This window comes from Erithacus rubecula (genome assembly GCF_903797595.1).
Source record: "Erithacus rubecula genome assembly, chromosome: 26".
Taxonomy (NCBI): Eukaryota; Metazoa; Chordata; class Aves; order Passeriformes; family Muscicapidae; genus Erithacus; species Erithacus rubecula.
In genome coordinates, this window is record NC_136678.1 from 1341878 (window position 1) to 1362506 (window position 20629).

General features: G+C 56.8%; 2 protein-coding genes across 7 annotated transcripts in view; both read right to left on the reverse strand.

Moving 5' to 3' along the window:
* The window catches only part of LGR6 (leucine rich repeat containing G protein-coupled receptor 6), a 145441-nt gene extending 140615 nt beyond the window's left edge, over positions 1 to 4826 (reverse strand). For both annotated transcript variants that reach the window (XM_079327120.1, XM_079327119.1), the window contains exon 1: positions 4596 to 4826. In XM_079327120.1, coding sequence (XP_079183246.1) covers positions 4596 to 4780 — 185 coding nt within the window. In that variant the 5' untranslated portion in view covers positions 4781 to 4826. The remainder of the gene's footprint in view (positions 1 to 4595) is intronic.
* Positions 4827 to 14943: 10117 nt separating this feature from the next.
* Positions 14944 to 20629, reverse strand: part of LOC306812470 (receptor-type tyrosine-protein phosphatase V-like) — a 36902-nt gene continuing 31216 nt past the window's right edge. The window contains exons 35-40 of one of the 5 annotated variants that reach the window (XR_013776857.1): positions 19530 to 19664; positions 18440 to 18608; positions 17957 to 18131; positions 17437 to 17572; positions 15155 to 15379; positions 14963 to 15015 (exon numbers count right to left, since the gene is read on the reverse strand). Coding sequence is in view for 3 of the 5 variants with exons in the window: in XM_079327093.1 (XP_079183219.1) it covers positions 15320 to 15379; positions 17437 to 17572; positions 17957 to 18131; positions 18440 to 18608; positions 19530 to 19664 (675 nt within the window). In the remaining 2 variants the exon portion in view is untranslated. Of the gene's footprint in view, positions 15380 to 17436; positions 17573 to 17956; positions 18132 to 18439; positions 18609 to 19529; positions 19665 to 20629 lie in introns of those variants that run through there. The other 4 variants (XM_079327093.1, XM_079327092.1, XM_079327091.1 and 1 more) reach the window with 4 other exon arrangements.

Below are 20629 nucleotides of genomic sequence, written 5' to 3' on the forward strand. Positions count from 1 at the left end.
AGAAACTTTGTCTGTGAAGCCTCTCGAGATGCTTGGTGATATCTGGGAGCAGCTAGGACCTGCTGCTTTTGCCTCTCCAGACCCTGCTGGGACAGGAGCAGCCTGACAATCAGCTGTGTCCTGCTCCAGGTCTCTGCTGAAGTCCCAGGACAGGCAGCAGCACTGGAGACAGTGCCAGGTTCCACAGTGAGGTGTGCAGGGACAAGAGCAGGCACTGGTGTTTCTGGGGATGGGGTACAGAGCAGCAGAACTGCCTGACCCCTCTGTGAGGCTGGGGACACCTGAGAGCCTTGGGAAGCTCCTCCAGCTGAGCTTTGAGCCATGGTGCTTTTGTGTCTGGCACCTCCAGGTCTGTGTGCTTCATCTCTTCCCCTGCAGTGTCACCATCCCCCCTGTGACACTGGGCAGTGCTCCTCACCCTGCCTGTGTCCCACACTCTGCTCACACCAGCAGCTTTGATCAGTCTGCACAAGCCAAGGAGGAATGGAGGAGTGATAGTGCTCTCTTTAACTGTTGACCAGAAGGGTGTAGAGAAGCTGGAGCCAGCATCTCCTATGAGCTGTGCAGGGAAGGGTGAGAGGCAATTAATGGGCACAAGATGAACCGTAGGAATTTGCAATTTGATATTAGGAAAAATGGGATAGTAAAGAATGGGGAAAAGGTGAAGGAGCCTTAGAGATACTCCTAAGATTATCCAGTAATTACCTACTGGACAAGATCCTGACCAGCCTCACAAGATAGACCTGTTTGAATGTGGATAAGTGACCTTCAGAAGTGTCTTCCAGCTTAGAATATCCGGGCAATCCCTCCAGTCCCTCCCCGTGTACGTGCATTCCAGGCTGGGGATGAGGCACTGCAAGGTGTGCCACATCCCTCTAGACCTGTGCAGGGTGAGGGGTGTGGGTGCTCCCTGGCCAGCTGATGGTCACCTGTGGCCATGGCACTGCTGCTGCTGCATTTCCATCCCAAGGTGTCCTCTGCTTGGACACTCTCTCCATTTCCTTCCTGCAAGTGACAGTTGGACAGGCCAGCACATCCCTGGCAGGGACCTGGCACAAGCAACACTGTGTCTTTTTTTGTTTGTTTGTTTGTTTGTTTTTTAATGAAAGAGAAGCAGCCTTGGCAAACTGAGAGCATTTCTTCACCCCCAGCACCTGTCCCCCGTGCAGGGGCTGGTAGCCAGGTACATGGGCTGAGGGGGGTCAGGATGCCATCCCAGGACAGGGGGCTGCTCTGAGCACTGCACCAGCTGTGGCATCTTCCTGGGGACAGCTGTGGGGACAGCAGGGGACTGAACTGCACAGCCCAGATGATGCAGCATCTACCCCGGGGCTCTGAGGTGGGGCTGCTCCACCAGGTCACATGCAGGGTGTGCAGTGGGGCCAGGGATCACAACTAAGACAATGTTTTAAGCACCAAGAAGCTTTTTCCATCTTCCCATCCTCCTCTGAGCCCCTTTGAGCAGTCACCTCTCTGCTGCAGAGGAATCTCCCCCTAAGCAGCTCCACTGTCCTGCACCCCAGCTCGCTGCTGTCCTTTCCAGGAGCCCGAGCAGCTCCAGCCACTCTGCTGCAGCCCCAGACCAGCTCTGTGACACACACGGAGAGGCAGAGGCGTGTGTGACAAAGGACTGGCACCTCAGCTGAAGGGGAAATCTCTCCCATCTCCTTGACCACAGCTGCGATTTCACCAGCGATGTCACCACTGAAAACACATGGCTTTGGATGGGTGGGACCGGGGTCAAGTTCAGAAAGTGCAGGAGTGAACAAGGACGGGATTCTTGCAGAGAAACGGGCACGGGGGAGGCGCAGCGCCGTCAGGATGGGGCGTGGACAGCAGCTCATTAGTGGTGAGGCAGTGTCTAATCAAGGGTGATTACGAGGATCCTTTATTTTGCTCCAGAGGAAGTCCTGCTCTCCGCAGTGCCAGTGACTTGCTGAGAGGACAGGGCACGGAGCAAAGCAATTGGGGAGTTTTGCGAGCAGCTGCCCGCCAGCTCCCGCTCCTGTTGCCATTCCAGGGCTGTCTCTTCAGCCTTTGTAGCTCTCCAAAGCAATCCAGCATTTCTTTACGTATTTGAATCTGGAGTTTAAGCTTGTATTTCCATGAATAACTTATATCTCACTCCAATATCCATACTTTCTACAACATTTATGCTGATTTGTTTTGACAAACCAGCCCTGGCTGCACACTTGTACCCGGGAATTTAACTTCACACCACTTGCTATCAGCAGTGACAGGAGCAAAGAGAACACCCAGCTCTCCAGTCCTCCTCAGTCATTCCCAGCGCCTCCTGACTTTCTGCCCCCATCATATCTCTTTGGTCCTCTCACCGGCACGGTTTAACTGAGAAGCACCAAACGGTGCTTCGATTTTCCCCAAAGAGGGAGGGAGGAAAACTGAAACCCCCTCCGAGACCCCCGAGCCCGTCCCCGCTCACGGCGCATCCCAAGGGTCCCCCCAGCCGGGCGTTCCCTCCGCGACACGGGCTGGGGAGGGGGTTCTGTCCCCGCAAAGGGACACCTCTGTCACCGGAGCCACCGTGTGCGCTCGGGGAAACGGGGCCGGTACATTCAGGGGGGAACGGGGCCGGTACAGACACGGGGGAACGGGGCCGGTACAGACACGGGGGAACGGGGCCGGTACAGACACGGGGGAACGGGGCCGGTACAGACACGGAGAACGGGGCCGGTACAGACACAGGGGAACGGGGCCGGTACAGACACGGAGAACGGGGATGGAACAGACACGGGGGAACGGGGCCGGTACAGACACGGAGAACGGGGATGGAACAGACACGGAGGAACGGGGCCGGTACAGACACGGGTGAACGGAGCTGGAACAACCCACGGGTGCAGGGCCGGTACAACCCACGGGGAGCGCGGCGCGGCAAAGGGACCGCGCCAGCACATCCCGAAGCGCTGGTGCTCCAGGGCTGTCCCGAGGATCCAGTCCCGGTGAAATCCAGCGCTCTGCAGCAGCCGCAGCAGTCACCGCCCCCCCCCAGCCGGCCCCCGAGCATCCCCCCGCTGCGGGCCGTGCACAGGGATCCGTGTCCCAGCGCTCTGTGTCCCTGCTCCAGCCACCCTGGCCAGGGTAAAGGCGGCGCTGAGCTCCGGGAACACCGAAATGTGCCCGTGTTGGTGCGGGCAGCTCTGCAGCTCCCAGCCCAAGGCACAGCAATGTGGGGATGACCTGCAGGGTGCCCCGTGCTGTGACACCTCAGGGTGAGGTGGGTGGCCCATGGCGCTGCCCCCTGCCCCACAGAAGCATCAGTGCTGCACAATTCTGCGTTCTCCCACATGGTCCTGTGACTTTTCACAGCCGGTTCCAAACCAAGCCCCGGGGACAGTTCTGTGCAGTCACGCCTCATGGAACAAGTGGTTCCCTCTCCCAGGAGAAATACAGCCCGCATTACACATTTCTCTCATCTTTCATGGTGTCCAGTGAGCATTGTCCTTTCCTGTCTTACTTCTCCCCCAGCTAGCCCAGCACAGCTCTGGGCATCCAGCGGCTGGCACAAGAGTGAGCTCCTCCGGCGAGCGGGAGGAGCAGAGGAGCCCCCACCCAGCTGGGGCTGTGCAAAGCCCTTCCTGGACGGGTTCGGGTGCTTTGCTCCGACTGCCGAGCACCTGCGTCCCAGCGCAATCCAGGGACTCGGAAAACCAACCCCGGGGTCTGTACGGCAGCCCAGACACGAGTCCCCGCTCCGCAGCGAGCGCACATGAACATCCCAGCCCTGGCTGGGGGCACACACGGCTGCCCTGCTGGTTCCGAGCTGCCAATGCACGGTCCTTCCCAGCCCCTCTGCCAGACAGCTGCAGCGCTGCTATAAACACAGCGAGCATCTTCCTCAGGTACAACTTGGCTCCCTGAGAAGGATGTTTCGTCTCCCGATTAAACCCTGAGATTTTCCCACAGTCGTTTATTAGGTGATCACCAGTATGATGGCACCGAGACCACCTCTAGGACTAGAAATGAACGCAGCAGGCTCTGTCAATTAACCCCTTGGGGTATTAGCATCAGAAGGGATATGAAACATACATATGAACATTCAGATAACCAAGAATTTAAAAATAAAACTAATACATAAGTAATCACAACATTTACCAACCCCCCAAACCTCTTACAAGGCTTTAATACTCATTTAAAAAAGGCAACTCGGACACTGCTGGTGGCCAGCACAACCCAATCCCCGCAAAGCTCTGAGTTATTGCAGCTATTGAAATGCTTGACAGAAGGATCCCAGAGCAGTTTGCGCTAATTGCTGTGTAAAAATACTCCATTATGTGCTCAGACAATCAAAATCGACCCAGCAAGTCAGTTCCCCTGGTCCGCTGCAATCACGGAGCAGAGCAGAACATCGTAGTATAAACAGCGCTGGCAGAGGGGCGCGGGAGGAGGGGAGCTTGGCAGGTCCTCCCCAAAGAGCTGCCTTTTTTTTTGTAGTTGTTGTTATTTTGCTTGGTTTCTAATTTCCACAGGAAATTTAATTTCGGGAATATGTGGCACAAACTTCCAAGGCGGAGGAAAGCCGCAGCTGCCGAAGGGCTCCGGGGGAAGCGCTGCAAAAGCAGCAGCGGGTCTGTACTTACAGGTAAGCGGTGAGAGGGCTCAGGTCGGCGGGCACCTCCGACAGCCCCAGCTCGGAGCAATCCACCGAGAGCGCGATGCCGTCCTGCTCGCAGTGGCACTGGGGCGGGCAGGGGGGCTCGGCGGGCAGCGCCCGGCAGCGGGCACAGCCGGCCAGGACCATTCCCCAGAGCAGCAGCGGGACCATCCTCGCCCCGCCGCCGCTCCCTGCGCCGGGCTCGCTGCGGGCGCGGGGTCCCTCAGGCCCGGTGCGCTGAGGATGCGGCCAGGCGAGGGGAGGCATTGCTGAATGATCTTGGTTATTGGGTTTCAAGGGTTGGGCAGGGGCGTGAGACACTCCAATGGGAGGAGTTAAACTTTCTACTCTTTCCCTCTCTCTCTCTCTCTCTCTTAGTGCTGGCAGGAATTTCATTCAAAGGGAAGAAAAGGGGAAAAAAAAATAACCAAAAGAAACCTCAAAAAATAAAGACCTGTTCATAGCTCCAGGACCCAAACTTGTTTTGTAACCACGTTTTTGTGAGATAGCAAGGCAGGGGAAGGCAGAGCTGGCTCCAGCGGGGCACAGGAGTGTAAGTGAGGCTGAAGTACCCAACCAGCACTTCAAGGGCTCCAGACTTTGGGACGCTGAAATACAACCCCAGATAAAGGACTCTGTGTCTGTGCTGGCTGCTAAACTCAGCTGTGACTGAGAGTCAGGGTGCAGCTGGGGAGAAGGGGCTGAGGAGCTCAGGACAAGCTCTTCACTGGGAGTGACCATGCCCAAGGCTGTCTGTCTGTCTGTCTGTCCCTCACTCTCCTGCAGCCCTGTTTGCTCTCTCCTTGCAGCAGGCAGGGGCTGGGGGGACGTGCAGGGGGATGGAGCAGCAGAGTCACAGTGCCACACTCCATGTGGGATGTTTTGCCCAGACCAAGGGCACACATGGGCTGTGTCTGCAGGAGCTGCCCAGCACTGATGCCAGGAGCTGGTTTGCTTCAAGAGCTCTTTCTAACCCTGAGCAGAGTGGCCAAAGTGGAGGAAGAGTCCATTGAGTGGGGCTTGCAGCTGTGTCACCTGGCCCTGTGTCATGGTCTGGCTTAGCAGGGGGCACTGCCTAGGCTGGGGCCCCACAATGTCCTGGAATGTGTGGGGTGTCATCAGAGCAGGATTCTGTACCAAGGAGGTGCTGAGTTCTGGGGCAGCAGAAACACCTGCTTGGCAAAGGGTGCTGGACCTGCAGAAGGAGAAGGTGCAGGGGACAGCTCCATTGCTCTCTCATGACAGAAACTGGCTGTCAGTGCCACTGTGATGCCCTCAGTGGCTGCTGCCATCCCATGGCAGAGTTTGAGGAATAGGGCTGGGCCTGGCCCCACAGTTTGAGCCACACTCAGTCTCTGTACAGAGCCAAGCACCTCATCTGCAACAGGACAGCAGCTGAATTTTGCTCTCACACTGTAGACAGGCAGCTGTCCATGGGGCTTTGGGTGGATCTGGACTCCTGGTTTGTTCCTCCCTCTGCCTCCCTCACACCCATGAATGGAGTAGGTGAATGAGGCAGAGAAGGAAGGGCCCAGGTTTGGGTGGCTGCAAAGTGCACCCAAAAAGTCACCCTTCCCTCTATAACCATGCAAAGTGCCACGAGGCCAAGGCTCAGACTGAGAGGTGCTCTCACAGCCCTGCTTCATCTGAATGGGCCTTCTGGCATAAGGGTTTCCTGATTGATAGCCCCTTTATTGCAGGATAAGGGATGGAAGTGTTATCTGGGGTCAGGAAGGTGAACCAGCACATGGGAGACTTAAACAGCTCCAGCTCACCAGGGCTGGGGTACCTTGAGACCTGTGAATCAGAGCAGGTGTCTCTTCCCCAAAAAAGTGCTCCAGATAGAGTTCAGGGTTTGGGAGACTATGTCTGAGGGCTCCTGGCTGGGGTGATGCTGGACATGAAACTATTTCATTGCAAAGTGCATTCAGATCCCACAGTCCCAGGACTCCCTGTAACTGCTGCAGTCTTTGGAAAAATCATCATCAAGTGCAGAGGAGAGGGAGGATTTTGGTCTGGTAGCAGGAACTGGTTTAATTGGAACTAAGAAACTTCCATCATGGTCAGTGCTGGGGATGTCATTAATTAAACGTTTGTGATGTCTTTTGACATCTGCAAATGTAAAAAACACCGCTTGGTGGGGAGAGGGGAGCCCTCCTCAGAGGGATGGGTCCCTGGGGTTCTCACATGCTTCCCCTCCAGCTCTGGCATGGGACATTAGCAGGGCCTGGGATGGCTGGACATGCTCTGACAGCAGCCAGGAATTCAAACTCAGTCTGGAGAAAGTGTCAGGCCTGTCACTCCTGTCTGCAGCTGCTCTTATCTGGGGTTCCTGTTCCTCTCCCTCCAGCCAATGCCAACCACAGCAGCAGCTCTTGACAATTTCTCCCTCAGTGAACTGTCCTCAGGAACTCAGGGCTCTGGCTGATCACTCTATTCTTGCAAAAAATCAGTGAAGGGATTTTCCTATTGTAAACCATCACTCAGCTGAAGGAGGGATATTTCCTAAGGAAGGTACCAACTGCAATTTTCACCATTTTTTTGGAGCAGCATATCCTGACGATGAAGACCTTTTCTCCATGTGCCTCATTTTGACTTCTCTGTTTGCTTTTCATTCCAGGCCAGCTGTGGTGGTTCATATCTATGTCTGATTTCTTATAACAGCTGCCAACACTCAAAGTGTCACTTATTCCAGCGTGCCACCCATCTCCTGGCAAAACTAAGAGTGTGGACACCAAGCTGCTGGGAGGAGCAGAGAGCTTCCATGGTAAACCTGGAATTTCTGAATAAGTGCCTTGGGGTGGAAATGTCCTTTGCAGCTGTCTGTGGCTGGACCTGCAGCTCAGTGGCAGCAGTGAGGGCAGTGCCACCACTCAGCTCGGCACTGGGAGGGCACTGATGGTTTCCTGCAGCTCTGATGGGTTTGTGATGTCCTCTAGAGGAGGGGCAGTGATGGTTTCATGTTTTCCTGCAGCTCTGATGGGTTTGTGATGTCCTCTAGAGGGAGGGCAATGATGATTTCATGTTTTTGTGTTTTCATATTTTCCTGCAGCTCAGTCGTGTTTGTGTGATGTTCTTTAGCAGGAGGGCAGTGATGGTTTCATGTTTTCTGCAGCTCTGGTGGGTTTGTGTGTTGTCCTCTAGCAGGAGGGCAGTGATGGTTTCATGTTTTCTGCAGCTCTGCCGTGTCTGTGTTGTCCTCTAGCAGGAGGGCAGTGATGTTTTTGTGTTTTCTGCAGCTCTGCCGTGTCTGTGTTGTCCTCTAGCAGGAGGGCAGTGATGGTTTCATGTTTTCTGCAGCTCTGCCGTGTCTGTGTTGTCCTCTAGCGGCAGAACGCGGTCTGTGAGAGGACAGCGCTGCTCCATCCACTCCCTGCACCCCCTGCTGCTCTTACAGGATGGAGCTGAGGCTTTGGGACCAAATATTTATATAATTCAACAGCAATTTGATTTTTAAAAAGATTGAAAGCATACCCTTCAGTACAGCTCTAATGCACCCTCATTTTAATTGTTAACTTGTAAGAAAATAACAGAAATTTTAAAATTCTGTGAATTCCTGGGAAGTTACTGTAAATCTGTTAATGGATTAATCCATGCAGAGTTAAAAATACATAATTTATTTTTTATTTCTTTGTCACCTCTCAGTGGCAGATGACATCCCAGGTGATGTTTCTCCTGCTGTCTCCACACTGTAATAGGTTTTCCTACAGTTTGCTTAGAAGCAGGAATTGAAAGAAAAACCTTGGGGAAATTCAGAATAGAACCTGAGTGTAGAACAAGGTCCAGTTCTTGCACAGCCATAGGCTCAGCTGGCCAGGGGAACAGAGGGGCCAGGGGAGGGGGGGAGTGGGCTGCATCCCCCACACCAGCACAGCTCCAGGGGTCTGACTCTGACTCTGGGCTGCCTGAGGAGAGCCAGGACTTGGGGCACCAGCAGTGCCAGGTGCTGTCTGTGGGCCAGAAATGGAAATCCAAACAGGCTTTGGCCTGAGGATTGTGCCTGGCAAGGTTTTGTGGGGCTGGGGGCATTCAAAGGCTGCAGCAACACCCCAAAGACCAGCACAAGGTCCCCGTGGGCCCTGGTGGGACAGCTTGGCTTTGTCACTCAGCAGAGCTCTCCCTGCAGAGGAGAGGGAGGGGCTGCTGCTCCAGAGGTGATGCCAGTGCCCTGGACATCCAGCTGAGGCCCTTCCCAGGCTGGAAAATGTGATGCCAGCTGAGTCTGGGCTGGAGCTGTTGGTTTCTGTCCTCAGGAGGGGTCCCCAGAACAAACCACAAATGTGTCTCCTGCTCTCCTCCCATGGGCCAACTGCTTCTTGTCTCTTTTTATTTCCTTCCAGATCTTACAGGGTTTGGGATCCCAGTCTGGCAGTTCTGCAAGGACAGCCAGTCCATACTGCAGACCTGGATGATGCTGCCTGTGTCCCAGTGGTTCCAGCAGGGACTGATCCATGTTCCACACTAGGGAGGACAGCAGGAGTCCCTTCCTCCAGAAGGGCTTGCAGGGGCAGGAGGGGATGCAGAGAGCCTTAGACAGGACCACAGGGCACAGGGACAGCAGAGAAAAAATCAGCAGCACCAGGACTGGCCCAGGTGTTCTGTGGCATTGACTCATCCCCCTCCTCTGAGGGGACACTCACTCCTGGGATGTCACTCTTGGGAGAAAGGCTCCTCAGCCCTGCCATCCCTGGCTCTTCCTGGAGCTGCTGAAGGTTCTGGGTGGAGCAGGTTGTGCTCCAGGCCAGCAGGGATGGAGCAGGATCCAGGAGTCTGGTGGTTCAGATGTGAGCCCAGGCACACTCTGCCAGCCACCATGGCCAGGGGCAGAGGCAAAGGCCAGAGGGATGTTCCTGGAGACACCACTCCTGTCAGGGCCATCCAAGGGCTGGAATAGCAGTGTCAGGCTCTGTGTGGGCCTGGGCTCCCAGAGGCTTTCCAAAATGTGACAACAATCACCTCTAAGCAGCAGCAGGGCCCAGTGGCCAGCACGTGGCTCTGGCTGGGGCAGGGAAGCACAGGGACACAGGGACAGTGCCTCTGACACTGCCTGTGAATGACAGGGACAAGGATGGCCTGGGGCACAGAGCAGCACAAGCTTCAGATGCACTTTAACCCCCTGCTCTGGGAGGCTTTGCTCTGCAGAGACCTCTGGCTCCTTGCCCTGCAGAGAAAAGGGACAGAGGTGCAAAGCCAGGTAGGAGCCCTGTTAGGTGGATCAGAATCCTGCTGCAGTGCCCTACATGCTTGAAGACTTTTCTTTTGGAGCAGCTGCACCTCAGCTGGGTCAGGGAGCCACAGCAAGCCTTGCATGTGCAAGAGGGGTGTAGAGGAGGGACCCTCAGCTCCAGCACTACTCACCTGTCCCTGGAGGAATAAATGAAACACAAGAAATTCCACCTCAACATGAGGAAGTTCTTCACATTCAGGCTGGCAGAGCACTGGAACAGTTTCCCAGGGAGGCTGTGGGTGGGTTTTTCCTTTGGAGATGTTCAAGACCCACCTGGATGTGTTCCTGTGTCACTGCTCCAGGAGGCTCTGCTTTGGCAGGGGGTGGGATTGGGTTATCTCCAGAGGTCCCTTCCAACCCTGTGATTCTGTGAATCCCCTTTCCAGTTCAGACCTTCCCTCCCTTCCATCTGTGCTGGCCCCAGCAGTTCTGCTCACCAGGAGGTGGCCAGCATTGGCAGCTGATGGTGGAGGATGCTGCAGATCCCTGGGGCATCTGCTGCAACCCTGCTGCTCCTGCTCTGGTGCAGCTCAGCTGGGACAGATGGTGGGCAGTGGCATTCCATGCCATGGCTGGTGCCAGCACCTGATTTCAGGGAGGTGCCCAGCTGGGGAGGTGCCAGGGTGGAATGGGCTCCCTGTGGTGGGAGCAGGGGCCCTTTGCTGTGCTGTGCAGCTGGGCTCTGCCCTGGGGACAGCACGGGCCAGGTGAGAGCCTGGGCTGAGGTTCAGTGCTGGAGAATCTCTGGGATCAAGGAGCTGTGGTGCTCCAGCAGCCACCATCAGGCTCCTATGGCTGTGCAGCCCCTGCTCCAGGGTATTCCTGGCTCCTGTCACTTGGCAAGAACAGCCCAGTCAGCCCCTGCTGTGGCAGCCATGGACAGGAGAGCAGGGAGGAGGAAGGAGGGTCCAAACAGGCAAGCTCTTGCTCATCTCCTGTGTTTTGACCTCTGCACTGATGGAGGAGGGCAGTGGCTGGATGCTGCTCATCTGGAGCAGGACAAACATGAAGAACAACATGGCACAGCCCAGAACTCACTGGGCAGTCCAAGCCAGAGGCTTGTTTTGTTTTAGTGCTCTGTTGTCTTTCTCTCCCCCTCTGGGTTTCATGGCCCTTAAGCTTCAGGGCTGGAAAATTATTCATCCAAACCACAGCTCCCACAACTCCCTCTGTAAGCATCTGTGGCTGCAGACTGCACTGCAGCAGTGGGTGGGAGGTCATAAATTCATCATCCTCACCAGCCTGGCCTCCTGTCAGGCAGGACATGAAGCAGGGAGCAGAGGCTGTGCCACAGGCACACTGTGCCTGCACTCACTGGGCAAAGCCTGCTGGCACTTTGTGTGACAGATCCTGTCCTGTGCTCTCCTGGAGGTCAGGAGCTCCCCCCATGCTGCTGGAGCTGTGCTTTGGCTGCAGCTGTCTGCAGGTTCAGCTGGCTGCTGGGAACACCAGGCCAGATGTGTTGGCCAGATGTGAGGGGTGAGGGATCCCTCACTCCTGGGCTCATGGAGCCTCTGCAGACAGCACCATGCCTCCCCACCATGGCTTCAATGTCCTTCCTTGTGCCCCAGGGCCAGTCCCCTGGCAGCTCTGTGCCACCAGCTGTGGGTGACAGGGCACCAGTCCTGTGCCCTGCCCTGGCACAGACACACAGCAGATCCAGGACCACTTTCCCAAGGGACTGTGGAAGGTTCCTGGTGCCCTGCCCAGGAGGGAGCCCCAGTGAGGAGGATGGACAGTCCCAGTGAGAAGGATGGACAGTCCCATGGAGGAGGATGGACAGTCCCAGTGAGGAGGATGGACAGTCCCATGGAGGAGGAGGGACAGTCCCATGCAGGAGGAGGGACAGTCCCATGCAGGAGGAGGGACAGTCCCATGCTGTGCTGAGCCCCAGGATGAGCTGGTGTGGGGCAGGTGCCTGCAGAACTCACCCCCCCTCTGCTTGGTCACTGCCATCAGAGTGTGGCCCAGGGTTTGGCCATGCTGTCCCATGTGGATGATGTTCTGCTCTTCTCCATGAAAGCAATTCTGTCCCATGCTGAGGCTTCTCTCCTCTGCCATCAGCTGTGGAGTCAGGCCCAGAGCCCCTCCATGCAGGACATGGCTTTGAGCAAAGCCCAGTGGTGACTCTGAACACCACAGGGCAGTTCTGACTGTGGGAAAACAGCAGAGAGAGTCTGGGGGCTCCTGCCTCTCCTTGTCCCTGGCAGCCGCTCATGTTGGAGGAGGCAGTCCTGGCTGGGCTGCAGGGACACCCTGGCAGGTGCCCCTGGCAGCAAGGGAGGAGCTGTCCCTGCAGAGCCCTGGGCTGCTGAGGGGTGATGCAGAGCCAGGAGGGACAGTGCCCCCCATGCAGGGGAGGCAGCACAAGTCCCACACACTGGCTGCCAGGCCCTAGAGGGCAAAACCCCTGGTCAGCCTCCTGTGGCCCTCCCAATGCTCCTGCTGGTCCATGGCATCCTCCCTGTCACTGTGACTGGCCCTTCTTTGCAGGTAGGGCACTCCACAGATCTTGAAATCCTCTGAGACAATGAGCAGCAGGTGTTTTAACATCATAACCCATTCAGGGACATACAGGTGCAATTTTTGTCAGTGTTGAGTGCAGACTGCACACCTTGAACATGAGCCTGATGGTAACACACACCTTGAAGACCAACCATGCTCTGATCCAGAATTCCTGGGCCATTCAAAGCCAGGAGAGCCCCAGGCTGTGCCCAGCAGCACCAGCAGGGTGATGCTGGAGCTGGATCCAGGTCTGGGTCACCTCTGCCCTGTTTGAGGGCACAACACCAGCCCTTTCCCACAGCAGCAGCTCCCACTCCTTCCAACACAGGCAGCTCTCCTTCACACACTCTGCAGGTCAGCTGTGCTGGGGTGGAGCAGGGAGAGGAGCACTACAAATGAATGGGACTGAGTCTCCAGTCTGAAAGCATCAGCATTTCCACTGTTCTTCCAGGGGTGTGTGTGAGTGGTCCTGGCAGAAAGGTGCTGTTCTGGAGCCCAAGAATTATTTTAAAGGCTGGATGCAGCTGGAGGGTGAAAGCTGCACATCAGAGCTGCTTCCAGTGCAGGTCTAAGGAAGGTGGGGCTCTGTGCACGTGTGAGCAGCACACATGGTCCTTGAGACTGCCCCTTCTTGGGGGCTCTTGGGGTAAAACCCCCAGCACTGGTGAGATGCTGTGCTGCTGGGCAGGGCTAAACTTCACCAGCCTGTCAGCTCCATACTCTGGGCAGACAAATGGCACATCATTCTTTGGACCAGGTTTGACTTTGCAGCTTGCTTGCTGGATGCACTGGTGTGTGCAGTGGTGGCCCAGACACACTTGGCAGGTGCAAAGCACAGGGACCTCGTGTGCAGCCAACAGCCCAACACCACTGATCCTGCCTGCAGGGCTCTGGAAACAAACATTTCCCTGTTGTGACCCTCATCCAGCACCACCAGTGTGGTTTAGGAGTTATTGGTCACATAAAAGTCATAAAGCCATCAGGCTCCCTGTGAGCAAGGGCAAGGGCTGGGCTCCTCTCAAAGCAACATCATAAATCTCTTTTGTGCACATGAGAACATCCACTGAGCTTCACAAGCCCTTTTCATGTTGGAAGTAGTCCCTCATGCTCCTGCAGAGCCCCTGGCATGCTGGCATCTCCTCAGGAACAGCAGTGGAACAAGGCTGGATGGTCACTTGTGCAGGCTGAGCAGGGACAGATGGGTCACATCACACAGCTGGGTGACCCTGGCACAAAGATGTGGTGACACAGAAATGTTCCCAAACAGCAACAGGACCCAGGACAATGCAGGACAGGAGGAGTGAGGGTGGCCATGGGCAGCTCAGGATGCTCTGGGTTATGCTGAGGCCAGCACTGCACACACAGCATGTCCAGCATGGGAGCAAAACCAGCTCTGTCTGGGGCCAAGGCTCTGCACTGCCTGATTTCCCCATTTCTCTGTGGGGCCAAGGCTCTGCACTGCCTGGTTTCCCCATTTCTCTGTGGGGCCAAGGCTCTGCACTGCCTGGTTTCCCCATTTCTCTATAGGGCCAAGGCTCTGCACTGCCTGGTTTCCCCATTTCTCTATGGGGCCAAGGCTCTGCACTGCCTGGTTTCCCCATTTCTCTATAGGGCCAAGGCTCTGCACTGCCTGGTTTCCCCAGCCCAGGAATGCTGTTGCTTGGACTGGGAGCAGAGCAGGGAGCACACGGAGGCAGAGGAGTCTGAGCAGCTCTGTCTGCAGTACAGAAGGTGTCCTGTGTGCAGGGGGACACTGAGACTGCACTAACCCCACCCTGCTGGAAGGGGAGAAGGGTGAACAGGGCCCCATGAGGAAAATGCTTGTGAAACCATCTTCTTTTTCTTTAACTCTTCCTTCTGTCCTGCACTTGCAGCTCAGTGAACTGAGTTGTTTCTTGTGATTTCAGCTTGTGCATGCCCCCACTGTCCTTGCCCAGACAACCCAGCTCCCAGAGCAGCAGCAGTGCTGAGCCTGCCAGCTGCTTACCAGAACACCAGCTGAACCAGGTAGCTTTGCCCTGCTCCTTAGTGCTGGGGAGCTGAAAATGAGCATCTGAAAATTGTCCCTTCCTCATGAAGCTCTGGGTGGGCTGGACTTTGCAGAAGTGTTGCCTCAGGGGAAGAAGCAGATGAGAGTGACTGGAAGCTGCTGTGCCATGGGCTGCAGCATCTGGAGTGCCCAAGGGACTCTGCTGTGTCCCATCCTGGGGCCAGTGCTGCCCTTTGGAGAACAGCTGCTGGGCTGCAGCCTGCTCATCAGCTGGACCCCCCAAAAGCCAAGCCTCCCTTCCAAGCACACATTTTCCTAGGGCTGTTTATTGTTTGTACCTAAGGCCATTCCAGCAGCTGAGACAAGCCAGCTCCCAGTGCTCTGTCCACAGCACATCTGAGAGCTCCACACAGCAGTGCCCATGGGCACCTCAGATCACAGTGCTCCATGCTCCCACTGGGCACCAGAGCCCCAGTGTGGAGTGAGGGGGCTGGAGAACCCTCCAGGCACCAGCAACCTCAGCAGGTGCCCAGAAGAGGAGAGCAGCCTGTCCAGTCCCACTGTGTCTGCACTGAGAGGCTGCAGGGGTGCATGGCAGCACCCTGGCTGTCTGTCTGTCCAGGGCACTGTCCATGTGTCAGGGCACTGTCCATCTGTCCAGGGCACTTTCCATGTGTCAGGGCACTGTCCATGTGCCCAGGACAGTGTCCATCTGTCCAGAGCACTGTCTATGTGTCAGGGCACTGTCCATGTGCCCAGGGCACTGTCCCTCTGTACAGAGCACTGTCCATGTGTCAGGGCACTGTCCATCTGTCCAGGACACCCCGTGTCACAGTTCACACCCCATTGGGGACAGTGCCTGGGGTGGGCACCACTCTCTGCAGGGCTTGCTCTGTGCCAGGAGTCCCATGGGGCCCTCACCATCCCCAGCTCTGTGCAAGACCCTGCAGAGGGGGAGGCAGAAGGTGCCAGCCAGGGCCAGGTGCTGTCAGGGCTGGTTCTGAGCAATGATGTCCTGGATGCAGGTGTACAGGAGCATGTACTGGTCCTGCAAGAGAGACAGGGGGGTCAGAGTCAGGTTTCTGACAGAGAACCTCCAGGTCACAGATTAACCCTGCAGTTTGCTTTAAAACATCCTAATTAAGGAACAGTGTCTGACAGCAGAGCAGGATTTGCTCTCCCAAGTAGTCCATGATGGTCTGTGTCACCAGTCACCCAGAAAGGAAAAGCAAGCCTCTTATACCCATGTTTGTTTCCCCTTCTTCATCCCCCCATGATGGGGCTGAGAGGAACATCCCACCCAAGCTGGAGAAGAACAATTTCAATCCAGGTGCCCCAGTGGCCTTTGGATGTGCTGTGGTGTTTGCATCCAAAACAAGAGCAAAGAGCAACTCCAGTGATGCTGCACGCAGGGAGCTGGAGGGCTTGGGGTCTGGCAGTGACCTGGGGCCATGAGGGAAGATCTCTGCACCAGGAGTTTCCCTTGGTGCTGCCCCAGTGTACCAGAGCCAGCTGCTGACAGATCAGGGCAGATGCTTTCAGCCTCACAGAGGTACAGAAAAATCTGTGTGGGTTCAGCTCAGCTGTGCTGTTTGTCTCTTTTTACTAACACCAGACTGATCCATCATGTCCAAATGTGGCTCAGAGGTCACAGGTCCCCTGTGTGTGATATGAGGTGCTGCCCAAAATCCAGGCTGCCCCAAAATGACACCAGGTTACAAACCAGGAGTGAGGAAGGTAAATGGGGCTGTACTCAGGACAAGGCCAGCCTGCAGATGGTGTGGGCTGGCATCACATGGCAGTGGCCAGGGGGGATCAGAGGGGCTCCAGCAGCATTCCCAACAGCTCTGGCTGAGCCACAAGTGACAAGGAGCCTCCTGCCTGTGCTGGGGCTCAGCCTCACCAAAGGGCTGGGAATGCCATGGTCACACAATAGCTGAGGCTCCAGGTCAGCAGAGTTTCCATGAGTCAGGTCTGATTGTGAAATCAGCAGTGACAGCCCAGGGCTGATTGCAGCCCAGGCACACTCAGTGATGGCCACATGCAAGAGAACATCCCCAGGGACACACACCACACTGGAGCTGCTGGGGCTTAATATCCATGACAGTTATCCACAAATATCATCAAAGGTTCATCTTCCCCTTTGCTTCCTCACTAAAGATCTGCTGCCTCCAGATGACCCAGCCAAAATAAAAGGAGCTGGTGAGCCCCCAGAGGGGTGGGGGAGGCTGGAGGGCAGCCCTGCTGCTCTGAGGGAATGCAGCTCCTCTGCACCCCCTTGAGCAGGACAGCAGTGTTTGATGGGCACTTGTTGTGCCTTTATGGGCCAACTGTGCCCTGCAGGGCTGGGCTGGGGAGCACAAAGCAGCTCTGCAGCAGGGGCAGCACACGCCTTGCCCTGCTCTGGCTGCCACCACACACATGGTTCACATTAATTAACAATGTAATTAGCTCCTTGAAGGAGGCTCTGCAGCTGGGAAGCCTTGGAGAGATCTCCCCCAGTTGTGCTGTGGCCTGTGGGGAGTGTTTCCAGGGAAGTGAAGCATATCCAGGGGCACTGGTGCCACGAGTGCCCATCAGGGCTGGCACAGAGCAGCCCCAGCAGGCAGTGCCACAGCCCACAGGGCACTGCTAATGGGGCACTGTGTCCTGCTGTCCCCTGGCAGGCAGCCCCAGCTGTGACACCAGGCTCTGGGTCTGGGGGAGGTGGCAGGAGAGGCACTGGCCAAGGGGACACCCAGCAGATTCTGGGTCCCCAGGCTGACAGCTGTGCCCGGGAGGCAAGGGGGAGCAGGCAGATTGTGAAGGCTGACCCAGTGCTCCACCCTTCCTCCAGTGCAATGGGCACAGTGCCTTGATTTACTGTGAGCTCACAGGAAATTTAAGTGATCTTAACTCAGAACTGAGGAGATGGGAAACTCTTGCTTGGTGCCCTCAGTCCTTGGCTGGCACAGCCACAGGGTGGGGAGGGGGCAAATGAAATAAATCCCTGCTGAGGCTGGACAGGCTCCCAGGCAGCAGGGAGCACCCAGAGAGGGCAGGATGCTGCCAGGTCAGCTCAGACACTCTGCCCCACCCTGCCCACCACCCCTGCTCCCCCCCTACCAGCGTTGGGGTCATCAGGCAGCAGCTCCTGGCCAGCTGGAAGGTCACACCAAAGATGTCCACAGTTCTCTCAGCTTTCATCTGGTGCAACAGGCAATCCAGGGAGATCAGTGTCCCCATCTGGCTCATGTCACCACTGCAAGGGACAAGGGGGGTCACTGATGCCAGGCCAGGCTGAGCTGAACCCCTTTGGAAGAGGGGGCCAGCCCAAGGAGCCACTGTGGGCACTGTGGGACTGTGAGGATATCAGGGCTGCTCCCAGTGTCCCTGCAGCTACCCAGGGATGGTCCGGGCACTTCAGCCTGGGAACTCCTGCCTCACCCATGCTCCCCCCAGCCCAGCCCTGTCTTCTGCCAGCCCCTGGCAGAGCCCTGTGAGCTCCCAGGCTCAGAACTTCCACTGGCTCCCATGGGCAGGTACCCACACGCCCCAGGGCATGCAGGGGGAGGCTCTTTGGCACTGTGCAGCCTGGTGCTCCCAGGGTGGGAGGCTCCCATGGATGCAGGGGGGGCTGGGGTACCTGCAGTGCAGCAGGAGAGGCCCCACTCTCCTCCAGTGGGGTGTGCATCGTCTGACAGCCAGCAGCAGCTCCACCAGGCTCTGGGCATCAGGCTGCTTCTTGCTGCTCCACAGAGTGTACAGGAACCTCTGCACCTGCCTCTCCTTTGCCTTCTTCTCCTGGGAGACACAAAGAGCTGATGTGGATGTTGGGGAGGGATGGGTGGGTTTGGATGCAGAGGTGCCCCAGTTCTCACACCCTGAGGGTTCCCTGAGCTTCCTGCCAGCCTCTAAAGCTATCCAGGCATCTCTGCTGGGGCACTGCCCACCAGCCACACTGCAGGAACCTGCCCTCCAGGGCCTATGCCAAGTATCTCCTGTGTCCACTCAGCTCTGGATGCTGATCCAGACTCACTCCTGCATCTGTGGACTGCCAGCACTCTGCTCCTGTAGCCTGGAGAAGCCCCACAGACCCTCCAGCCCTTACAGATCCCTACAGACCTACCCCCACCCCAGGAGGTGGGAGCCAGGGCAGCCCCATGGACACACACGTGTTTCAGTTTGAGCTGGGAACATCTCCACCCCGAGACAAGCTTCTCTGAGTCACACTGGATGGTCAGCATCTTGGTGCAGAGAGAATCTCCTTCCAGGGGCCAGCACTCCTCACCTGGGACCTGTGTGCAACAAGAAATTGGTTTCTGTTGATGATCATGGTTTGTCATGTCAGTCATTGGCTTCAGGGTCTGTGGTGGGGCTGCCCCAAGAGCCCTCCCAGAATCTCCCCATGTCAGTTTGTTGCCTGGAAAGGCTGAGCTGGAACAGAGACTAGACAGAGCAAAAGGAATGAAATAGGTATTTATTGAAAGGATGGCTGTTGAGCAGTGCAAGAGCCCAGCCAGGGCTGCACCCAGATCTAATCCAAGATGGATCCTGGTCAGGAGTCTTTTACACTTTTATAAGTTTTGGTTCATTTACACATTGGGGTCAATTATCCAACCACAGCCCCAGGCTGTGAAGTCTCAGCCCCCTTCCCTTAGCCATTGTTTCTGCTTTTTGGGCACTGGTTGTCCTTGATTCTCCAGCTGGGAAGGAATTGTTCTGTCTAACTACCCTGTGAACAGAACTCACTAACACCTAACATGAAGTTTCAGAGTTACACACTAAGCAGCATAGATTCTGGAAAATATAAAAGCTAAACCCCAAGGCATCAAGTTCATCCCCCACCTAAAACCTGAGGCAGTTCCAGAAGCACCAGCAGGTTCAGCAGCTCATCTGGGAACCCAGAGCTGCCTGTCAGCTCTGCTCAGAGCCCTGAGATGTAATCTACTCAGCCAGGGTCACCCTGGCTGGGCAGGGCAGGAGCTGCTGCCCTTGGCCCCACAGATGCAGCTTGATGGCACCAGCTGAGTCTGGCATGGGGGGCACACAGAACCTGTCTGCCAAGACAAGCTGTAGAGCACCTGGACACAGGAAGGGCACAGCTTTAGCTAAGCTGCACCCAGGACTCAGGGGGCAGTGAAGTTTCAAGAGCTCAGCTGTTCCAGCTCCCACTCTGATCCCCACCCTGCCATGGTACAGGTGGCACACTGCCTTACCTCCCCTTTCTCCTGCCATGGCAGGAGTGTCAGGATTGTGTGAACATCCTGCTCCCACACCAGGGTCCAGAAGTCCTCCATGGTCAGCTTGTCAGGGCCCTGGACAGCCAGGTAGTCCCTGCTGGAGCTGCAGCCCTGGGGGGAATGAGAATGTGACTGTCCTGCTGGAGAGGAGCTCTGCTGGCCCAGGTACTGCAGGAATGGTCAGGAGGAGGAGAGAGCTCAGGGCATTGCAGGGTGGGGATCCAGGCTCAGGGGGCATTGCAGGGCCAGGACTCAGGGGGACATTGCAGGGTCAGGGCCGAGGCTCAGGGAGGCATTGCAGGGTCAGGACCCAGGGGGACATTGCAGGGTCAGGGCTCAGGGGGGACATTGCAGGGTCAGGACCCAGGCTCAGGGGGGGCATTGCAGGGTCAGGGCTCAGGGGGCATTGCAGGGTCAGGGCTCAGGGGGGCATTGCAGGGTCAGGGCTCAGGGGGGGCATTGCAGGGTCAGGGCTCAGGGGGGCATTGCAGGGTCAGGGCTCAGGGGGGGCATTGCAGGGTCAGGGCTCAGGCTCAGGGGGGCATTGCAGGGTCAGGGCTCAGGGGGCATTTCAGGGTCAGGGCTCAGGGGGGGCATTGCAGGGTCAGGGCTCAGGCTCAGGGGGGCATTGCAGGGTCAGGGCTTAGGGGGGCATTGCAGGGCCAGGACTCAGGGGGACATTGCAGGGTCAGGGCCGAGGCTCAGGGGGGCATTGCAGGGTCAGGGCTCAGGGGGACATTGCAGGGTCAGGGCTCAGGGGGACATTGCAGGGTCAGGGCTCAGGCTCAGGGGGGCATTGCAGGGTCAGGGCTCAGGGGGGCATTGCAGGGTCAGGGCTCAGGGGGGGCATTGCAGGGTCAGGACCCAGGCTCAGGGGGACATTGCAGGGTCAGGACCCAGGCTCTGGGGGGGCATTGCAGGGTCAGGACCCAGGCTCTGGGGGGGCATTGCAGGGTCAGGGCTCAGGGGGACATTGCAGGGTCAGGACCCAGGCTCAGGGGGACATTGCAGGGTCAGGACCCAGGCTCTGGGGGGGCATTGCAGGGTCAGGACCCAGGCTCTGGGGGCTTTGCAGG